This window comes from Chaetodon trifascialis, chromosome 3 (assembly GCF_039877785.1).
Source record: "Chaetodon trifascialis isolate fChaTrf1 chromosome 3, fChaTrf1.hap1, whole genome shotgun sequence".
In the NCBI taxonomy this organism is placed as follows: domain Eukaryota; kingdom Metazoa; phylum Chordata; class Actinopteri; order Chaetodontiformes; family Chaetodontidae; genus Chaetodon; species Chaetodon trifascialis.
Genome location: NC_092058.1, coordinates 25367506 through 25377664, shown reverse-complemented (window position 1 = coordinate 25377664; position 10159 = coordinate 25367506). Strand labels below are relative to the sequence as shown.

Here is a 10159-nt window from a genome sequence, read left to right as displayed (position 1 = left end):
ACAAATCAAATTAAGAATCACTGTACTTTCCACCACCCAAATAAATGTTTATTCATTTACATATTTATACGATTTAACATCCAATCTTCAGGATTTCAGTCACAAACTACTCTCAGGTCTACGCTACATTCTGTGATTTGTAAGGAGATAAGAACAATACATAAATTTCTCTGTACAATATTTTTTTATATAGTCCATCAATTCTGTAATGCATTAAGAAATAAGGAGGAATTTGTAAAGTGCAAAACAACCTTCACCATCTCCTACAGTTATAAACTGTCTATACAATGCTAAGAGACAGGTTCGATCATGAGAAATTATTCTTGCACTACTGGAAGTCCAAAAGATTTCAAATAGACACCCGAATCACAAACTGTGGCTATCCTTCATACTGGTTCTGTAATAATGCATTGTATGTTATGCATGATCCCAATACCCCACTTAAATAGAACATGTAAGAATGAATTTAAATAAGATAAATGAATTTTCTTTAGCGATTAAACTCTGCCCGATCTTTCTCTGTGAATGCACGTGTGGCTATGAAGTTCAACTGAATTGTTTGTGAGTGTCCAAGAGGTAACACAGGGCAATAGAAACTGTTTATTTCTGGTTCTGCAGCAGTTCATCTATCTGGGTTTTGTACATGTTCTTCACGTCCTCAAGGTCCAGTCTCAGCTCCTCTGCCTCCTCAGCCTTCTCTCCATACATCTGCAGGATGGTGTTGTGACGCTGCTCCAGGTCCTGAAAAGCACAGCCACGCAAATTAAAAGAGCCTCTGCAAGTACAGTACCTCTCGACAGGAACTGAGGACTATGAACAATTACAGTCACGATGAATCCTCCATTTCCTCACGCAGGCTTTACCTTGAGTTGGACTTTCAACTTGGGGATCTCCTTCACCTTCTCCTCCATCTCATCATTTTGATTGGTGAGTCGGACAAGCTCTTCTGCCATCACAGAACGACTCCTCTCTAGACTGGAGATCTCAAGCTGCAACAGCAGGAGGAACGAATGAGAGTAGCATAAACCACTGGTATTCAGCTGCCTCTTAGGAAAAAAAGAGCAATTTCCTGCACTATAAAAATGTTAATTTTGCTCTTGATACATTTTTTTCACAACTGTGCAGGAATACAGAGTTAAAACAGAACAAACAGACATGCAAAAAAAGGCTGTAAAGCATCAAATGTTGATTTAGAATTTGATTATCAATGTTATGAATGAAGCTTCGTAACATTCGGTACAGCTCTATTTTTAGATTTGGCCAAATGGCGCTGACCTGTAGCAGCATCATCAACCTGACAGTGGCTTGTTCTGAATTGCTACCTGCAGCTGTGCTATCTCTCCTTCTCTGAGTTTGAGCTGAGACTGGAGGTTCTCTATGATGCTGGAGCCTCCCGACAGTCTGGCGGCCTCGTACAGGTTGGTCCCACTCATAGACATGGACATGGTCATAGTACTCAGTGAATGGTCTAAAGAATCATCCTGTGGACGAGTCAAACAAGGCATAGGACCAGTCAAGCTGCACAAACCCCAGCATGTACAAACCTATGTTCAATTCTTGGTTGTGACATGTTTCACCGCTGTGTACCTGGGAAAGAATAGAGGTGTGCAGACCAGCATTGTCTGCCCCACTGATGGAGCTGGAGCGGGACAGGGAGGGTGTGGACGAGGCTGGGGGCTCTCCCACGGAGTGGGTCATGGCCTTTCGCTCCTGATAGAGAAAGGATTCACAACTGTTAGAAAGCAAAGTGAAAACATTTGAACAACTTAAATTGAGATATTTGTCTTAAACAAAGAGACTAAGGATAAAATCAGGTGTTAATAATCTCTAAAATTCTTCTAAACCTTTTCCTTCAGTGCCTCTTGTGCTAAGTAGCATTTCTTCTTCTCTTGCTCCACCTTCATCTTCTCCATCTCTAACTGATTGGTCAGCAGCAGCTGGTGGAAGAAGCAAAAAGATGCACGTGAGGAAGCTGTTTCACAAAACAAGAGCGAGAAAAAGAATTACGGTACCTTTTCTTTCTTAGCATCTTCGAGCAACCGAATGTGTTCCCCTCGCAGATTTTCCAGCTCAACATGCTCCCTGCATTGAGAGAGCAAGAAATATGACTCAAAGCCAGTCAAATACCCCCCTGGTATGCTTAGAATTAAATGAAATCAATATAATGGTGTGAAATATAATGAAGGAGACACGTTTCCTTATGTAGGCAAGAGCTGAATACAACATCAGTTTAGATAATCACATTTATGGCATTTATTTACAGCCACATGTAGTTAAGAGACTGTAGAGACATTTTATTGTAGTAAGACAATATATTTTCTTGTTTGTCACAAAATGCCTGCACAGTGTCTCATACACACAGTTACACCTTTTAGCATGAGGCAAAAACTTTTCCCGAGCCAGCCAGGAGTCGAACCTAGAATCTTCTGATCCGTAGTCAGACGCGTTATCCATTGCGCCACTGGCCCAGCTACACTGTCAGCCCTTCTAACAAAACATCACTGTGCACACATGCATGAATGCTCCCATCAGGAGGGGGTGTCCCCCACCCTCCGCTTCACACTCTGACTCACAAATGGGTTTGTTGTGAAACAAAAACACTCCCCGGGAAGCATTAGCATTACAAGAGGAGATGTGGTGACAACAATGGTAGGTTTTATCCTACAAAGAAAAACGATGCCAACAACTTTCTGGAGGTAGCATTTAGAACATTTACTATGTTGTCCACCAGGGATTTAAAGTAAGGTTTATGGAAAGATTGACAACAATAAAACAAACTGCAGACAAGACAAAAACACTTTCAGTCTGCCATTGACTGCTTATTGATTCTCCTTCATTTTGTCATGCAGCACAGCTTCTTGATGCTCTAGTGGTAGCAATTTGAAAGCCATACCATCGTTCAAATTAAACCAACTCACTCATCAATTCATCTATCCAACCCCATACATTTTAGTCATGAAAAATACATTGAGAATAAAGAGCAAAGACAGCTGGGTGCACCGCATCACTCAACCCTGCAGGCTTAAGTTGTAATCTCTTACCTGCTGCTCTCATCCTCCAGCTTCTCTCTCTTGTTCTTCTCGGCATCCAGCTGTGCCAGGAGTCGCGCCTTCTCCTGGCGGACCAGCGAATTCTGGGACTCCAGAGAGGCCAGCTGGGACTTGATGGACAGCAGTTCTTCCGTTGCTGATCGCTCCTTCTCCACAGCAACAGCCAGTTGTGCCTGGGCATCCGCTGATGGAAAGAAAACGAGGATTAAAAGGGAGAGCAGATGTAAAGCTTTTGTTGACTTTGCACAACGCTGTGTTTTGATGAACGTTTTACACGTGCAGTTAAACTCCTGCCTCTTACCGAGCCTATCAGAGATGTTCTTCTCCAGTTTTTCCCAGGATGCTGTCTGGCCACCGAGCGAGGCCTGTAAATTCTCGATCTGGCGCAGTAGGGGCCGTGTTGCAGAAGTGACACTCTGACTGAGTTCCTGGTTCCGAGTCTCTGCCTCCTGAAGCCTCTGTGGAAGATGACAAGAAAATGCCTTCAATAAATCCCGTCCCTGTTGAAATGATGGTTATTTTTGCCTCTTGTCAAGGGGAACCAACTTTGTAGGACACCTTCGAGCCAGAACATTATGTTACCTGCTGCAGCTCACTGATCTCCTCCCTCAAATAATCTTCTTTCCTTGCTTGCTGTTGCTCAGCCCTCTGCAGAGCCAGTCTCAGGTCAGCCACCTGTACACAACATTAGAGTTAACAAAGGACGTCCTGTGAAACCTGGCAGTGATTCAACGAACATCGAGTGCTGAAAATGGTGGAATGATACATTACAAACTGGCTTACTTTCATGTATGTTTAAATTAAATGAATGTGTACACAGAAAACATTCACGTCACTGTTAAATTGACATTGTTACCTGGCTATTTCTTGTAGCATCTTTTATGTAGTATCTCCAACTAAATTAGCAAGAATATGCTGTAAAGATTCACTACATCGTCCTGCCCTGGTGATGCTTGAAAGCAGGTGCTGCTGAATAAAGTCTGATTACAGTGAAAGAATCACACAACGTCACTGCATGCCTGAGTAAGCACCCCCTGCACTGCAGAAATAAAAATATGGTGAAAATATTAGCTGCACCACTGACTCCCATTTAAAGATTGAGGTTTATTGAGGCTGCACTAAAGCCACCCACAGTGTACACTTAACATTTAAATATGAGAGGTGTGCTTCTGACTGATGAGCCTCCTACGCTTTGCTGACATGCATAGCAAACAAATTGTTCCATGGTGCTTGTTTACAGCGTGAGGCCATGTTACCTGATCAGCCAGGGCCTCCTGTTGAATCCTGGCCTCCTCCTGGGCCTTTTCAAGAGCCAGGCTCAGCTGCTCCTTGGCCTGCGTGTCCCGGTTAAGAGCCGCCTCTTCGGCCTCGCTGGCTCTGCTGGCGTTCGCCTTGTGAAGTTCTGCCAGCTCCCTGACAACAGAGATGTAGAATTAGACCATCATCACCATGAGCCTATGACAGCTGTCCCCTAAAAACTGATGGACTACATATACAAATGCTTACAGTTCCTATGCCAGTGTAGATGAAAACACCCTCAAATTAAAGATAGAGGTCAACACGTTCGCTTTTAATGCATCATTTCAAATCCAACAAACTGGAGTACCACACAATAAATATGTCACTTTCCAAACACTTAGCCTGCACTCTATACTCTGTCAAACAAAATGAAATGTGTGCTACAGTACAACAGCTGGCTCGTAGGGTTGGATTTATACAGCTCAGTAGCAGGGTGTGTCAGTGTTTACTTATAAGAGCTGTCCAGAGCAGCCTGCAGGCTCCGGTTCTTCTCCTGCAGCTCCTCGTCGTCCGTCTGCAGCCTGCTCAGTTCCTTCTCCTGCCGCTCCACCACACCGTTCAGCTTCTTGATGTTGTCCCTGTGCTGTTTCTCCACCTCCTCCTTCCCATCTAGAACCTAAACACATAAAACATGGACAGGATTGTTGTCATTATATGAAAGATAGTTATTACATTACAATCATGAAAAGTAAGGGGGGGGGAATGAAATCATGTTTTGCAAAGGTTTATGATGGAAGATGGAAGAGATAACAGTTGTGAAATGTGGTAAATCAATAACAAGGGCACGGATAAACAACATTTAATAAGGCCCCATATCATTCAGCTTCCCTGAACAATATGCCACACTGTAAGAGAACCAAGCATTTAGCTATGTTTTTGTCCTATTTCTAAAGATATGTTATTCAGACATTGTTCATATTTTATTTGTGACACAGGGCGTTCCACACCATAGACTACAGACTTGGACATGACCCAATCGATTTCACCCATCATCATGTTAAACCTGCGAGTCTACCAAAATCCTTAAGAAAACTAGCATTAGCAGCAATAATATAGCTCTGAGCTGTGCATTAACACGTCAGTTTGCAAACCATTGTTTTTATCAACCTGGTGAGATTAAATCCTGCCCTTTCAAAAGAAAAGCAAAAAAAAAAAAAAGTCAAACATAACACCAAACCCTGACTGGTGAGCCTCACTTCCTAATGCAGTCCTAATCCAATGCTGCTCACAGAAACAAGCAAATCTAAGTCTCAGTTTCAGTGAGTGACTGGAGTTAGCCTGGCTGTAAAAAGAATACCCTGAAACTGAACACTACAACCACTTCTAACAATGTCTCCATCAAAACATTGTTTATCATAGTAAGAGGATACACAAAGTGAATTTAAAATCAAGCTTGAAATTTCAGGTCAAACAACACTAAAATAATCAAAATCCAAAAAAGGCAACTGAGCTAAAATTTTGCGAAGTCCCTTTGTCGCAAAATTGATATTATGTAATACAGTGTGACCTGCTGCAGTTGCCTGAGCTCCTCCTCCTGCTCCTTGATCTTCTTCTGCTGCTTGGCGATCTTGGCGTCGCTCTCCTTCTCCTTCACACGCAGTTTCTTGATGATGTTGCTGTGCTGCAGCTGCTGCTTGGACAGCTTTTCACCTAAAAGTGACAGAAATGGACACCCGCTCAGCCGACGTAGGTACAGTTAAAAAGCACGTCTACAGCAGCATCCACGCTCGACTCCATAAAGATGGAAGTATGCATGATTTGTTGAGCCCGAATGAATCATTTGCTAGAACTCCTAAATCATGCTGACTCTTCAATCATCTCCTGATGTGCTACTTCTTAAGAAGCTGGGCAGAGGAAAAGCACCTTCATTTTAAACTGTTTCTCACCTGAAAAGCCTCTCCCAAGGGGAAGAAGAATAGTCTGCTACAATTAATATTACCTTCTTCCAGCAGGCCTCGGATCTGCTCCTCCTTCTCTCTGATGATCTCCATCGTATCACTGGAGTTAAGGCGTGTAGAAAGCTCTTCTCGCAAGCCCTTTATTTCCTGTGGCACAGAAAAATGTCATCTTTGACACTTTGGACATGTCAGATTTTGGATTTCACCATCGGAGCAGATAAATATGGGTAACGCAGTAGAGTAAATATATACTTAACAGTAGAAGTAGAGGCTCAGATCGCTAATATGTGAGTTACCTTCTTGGCGATGTCTCTTTCTTTACAGGCCAGCTGAGCCTTCCTCTCTGCATCGGCGATGCGCTGGGTGAACTCGTCCTTCAGGGACTGAACAGTGGAGCTCTCCTCCTTCAGGCTCACCACTTCACTGGAGGATGAACAGTCATTAGTGTAAGAGCTCGCTGTTTAAATCTATACAGCCTCAAAGCCAAGATGGCACAAGAAGATTATTTTACGTATTCACCAAATTCACCACCTGAGTGACTAACTGTATCTGTATCTTAATGGTGTAGTTAGAATAATAGCATACAGATATACAAAGACAGACTATTTAAAACACTTTAGCAGCCTTAGAGTCCAACTAATTTGTGGCATTCGGTAGTTTCATAGAAGCAACATAATACAGTGACACCATGTTGCCTTCTCTGACCTCGATATCAGCAAGGACAAAACAGCTTTTATCAACATTATTTACAGTGCCATCGTGACCAAGGTGTGTGTGTGCGCCATATACTCACTCTTTGAGATTGTCACACTCCTCCTCCAGTCTGGCCTTGTCTTTGCTGACTGTCAGCAGCTGAGACTCTCTCTTCTCAAGGCGGCCTGACAGCTCATCAATAACCTACAAGAAGTCCACAGCACTTTACCACAGCAGTTGTACAGGAAAGCCTAAAAACATGAAACTTACTCTTAAGGAAAGCAGTATGGTAGTGTTTACATATAGCGTTGCATTTTTCCTCAAGTGTAACAAATTCTGTCAATTACAGGGGAAATACTGATTGGTGACCAAACGTTTCTATGCATTGGCAGATATTTTAAAATACACTAGTGTTCAAAGGTCCTCAACCACATGGAAAAGTTGGCATTAAAGCTGTTAGACAGGAAAAACACAGTGCTGCTCTGGACAACGCGTGTGGAAGGTCTTGCAAGACAATATGGAAATATGACATGACAGCCTAGCTAAGCCATTTACTTCTGTTTTGCATAAAACACAGAGCTGGTTTAAACAATTTGCTGAAATGTTGTTTTGAGCGCTCAGATTAACAGCTTTACTTGTCAGAGCAGTTTGAGATTTCTGTATGGTACGATATACACAAATCATTTAGAACTAGTATCCTTATTATACTGGGTTAGGGTGTTCTGAAGCTGAACAATAAACTCTTTTGTATTCACATGATCCACGCAGTTGATTTTGACATTTTAAACACACATACACATGTGTACATGAAACAAATCTTTACAGTTGATGCTATCAGCTACACAAGATATACAAAACCAATTGCTACCTTCTGAAGCTCCAAAATCTGAACTGTTGAGAAACTTTTCATCTCTTCTGTGATTGGTGGAATGATCTGTTCTTCAGCTTTGGAGGTGAGATCGCACAGAGTGACATTAGCCTCAAAACCCTGCTCCTGTTCCATCAACTCTTCAGGCTGCTCACTATTAACAGGCGTCGCACTCCGTCCACTCTCCTCCATCTCATCCAGCGACTGCTCCCGCATTGTTTCAGTAAAGCCCTCTTCCTCCTCCTCCTCCTCCTCTTCTTCGACCTTCTCAACCACTCCATCTTCCTGCTTCTGGCACACAGCTGATGACACTGTTAAAGGAGCAGGGCCCGCAGTGACAGACGCTAGAGTCCGACTGCCAGGGATCTCATCATCTGAGTTAACCTCGCTGACGCTCCGGCTATCCAGTGACTGCACACTGAACGAATCTATGCGCTCAAACGCATCTGAGGAGGAACCGCAGCTCTCTGTGAGTTTGGAATAGTCATCCAGACGGGGGAAATCTCCACAAGTGGAGGCAGTGAGAAGCTGGAAGGAGCCCTGCATCAGGTGAAGGCCAGCCTTGCCCTCCCCGGTTTCTTGTCTGGAGCTGGCTGAGCTCTCACTCAATACAGACTCATGGTCCAGCACTTCAATGTCACTGGTGGTAGAGGTTCCTGAGGAAAAAGCGCTGACTGGAGGAGAGGGGGTATCATTTTGACGGTCCTCCACCTTTGAGTCTTTATGCTCTATGAGCACTTCCTTAGAGGCAGGGGAGGGTGAAGGATCAGAAGGGGTAGAGCTCTTGGGTTCAGAAGTGGCAGCAGAAGGTTCAGCAGAATCTGTGGTATCCTGTTCAACTTGGTGCTCTGATGGAGTGTGTGACTGCTCCGGTTTTGAGTCTACAGAAAGTGTTGAGCCAACATCTGTTTTCACAGTGCTCGTTTCGCTGTCAGGGCTACAAGGAAGATCATCGGAAGAAGCCACAGCAGGAGAAACCGGCTCCAGGAGGACAGTGTCTGCACAAGGGGCTGCCGGGGAGGACTCGGGCTCCAGGGACTGGCTCTCAGCAACTGTCTGACTCTCATGACTCGTGTCATTTTGAGTCTCCACGTCTTTTTGGACCACTGCTTCTTTGTTTTTCTTTTCCTTCTCCTGAGGCCGCCTTTTAGACTTAGTCGGGGGTACAGACACTACCTGGCTTTTGGTGACACCTTGCATGTCGCCAGAGGACAAAAAGGCACTGAAAAAGTTTTCAGATTCATCCACAACTGTGCGGGTGACAGGTGTAGTGATGGCCTCAGACGATGGAGGAGGGGTGGTCGTCTTTTCTTCAGGGGGTGCTTCCCACTGCGTCATTCCCCACCCTCCACTTAATGACAGCTTTCCAGGTAATGTAACATCTGGCAGAAAGGAAATTGTACAAGTTATAACACTTATCCGACATTTGCATGTGACAACATTAGCAAGCTGTTAGCCATCCTGTGGTACATGACTTACCATCATAGGGCATAACAGCTGTGTCACCCCATTGGCCCTCTTCTTTGATGTCGAGAACTCGATCGATTGACTTCTGAGCTGATGTTAAAGCTTGTTTAGCGAAGCTGGACAGATGAGATGCGTTGAACCAACTCATTTTGACTATTAGGCTAACTAGCTAACATCAAGTTCAGAAATTGTTGACACGGATGTTCCGCATGACGCACAGTCACTTTAACTGACGCTGCATTTGTCGTTATTAATGACAACGTGCTGCGAGCAGTTTTCGCAATTTCAAGTATTGTTCTGTCCAGGAAAGGTTTGTGGACAGCTAGCTAACACTTAGCTAGTTAGCAAAGCTATGAGTTAGCCAACGCATAACGTTAGTGTACAGGAAAAGCATCAATCCCAGATCGAGTTTACCTACAGCTCAAACTGGCTAACTGACACTCAAAATCAGTCATGTAGAAATGCAGGTATCTCTAAACCAGTATCTAGAACCCTACAGCAAGCAAAGCGAAAGCATCTCCATGGTTATTCCATGCTTTTTTCGGCTCCTTTGCTCGGCCGTCATCGTTTGTTTTGGTCGCTCTCAACTTGTAGCTCAGCTAGCGTTAGCCTCCTCGCGACTTCCTTTCCACGTAGCACCATGACGTCATGATCCGGTCTGACCGGGCTGAGAGTCGGTAACGTCGTCAGCAGAAGATCCTCCGACACACACAAGCCTGCGTTTTTAATCTTAACCTCACAGTCATAGGACTGTCGGTGTCAACACAGCTCCAGTACGCTCGTATTATTGCATCTATGTATTTTCGTTTGGGAGCCTTTGTTGTTTTAAATGATGCGTGAAAATGAACTGCTGTCTATTGATACATGTCAACAAATGGCTTCTA

The 10159-nt window shown here is 44.0% G+C and overlaps 1 protein-coding gene and 1 non-coding gene across 2 annotated transcripts; both read right to left on the bottom strand.

Moving 5' to 3' along the window:
* Positions 1 to 26: 26 nt before the first annotated feature.
* On the bottom strand, positions 27 to 9920 carry tmf1 (TATA element modulatory factor 1). The gene is made up of 17 exons (XM_070959060.1): positions 9288 to 9920; positions 7809 to 9190; positions 7041 to 7144; positions 6544 to 6670; positions 6289 to 6394; positions 5857 to 5999; positions 4799 to 4965; positions 4307 to 4463; positions 3633 to 3725; positions 3352 to 3508; positions 3042 to 3234; positions 2013 to 2082; positions 1845 to 1937; positions 1588 to 1710; positions 1323 to 1481; positions 864 to 989; positions 27 to 741 (listed from the first exon to the last, which is right to left on the bottom strand). The coding sequence occupies exons 1-17, from the start codon at positions 9421 to 9423 to the stop codon at positions 601 to 603; spliced, it is 3477 nt and encodes a 1158-aa protein (XP_070815161.1). The 5' UTR covers positions 9424 to 9920; the 3' UTR covers positions 27 to 600.
* On the bottom strand, positions 2396 to 2468 carry trnar-acg (transfer RNA arginine (anticodon ACG)). The gene has a single exon. It is a non-coding gene; the product is annotated as a tRNA-Arg (tRNA).
* Positions 9921 to 10159: the final 239 nt, after the last annotated feature.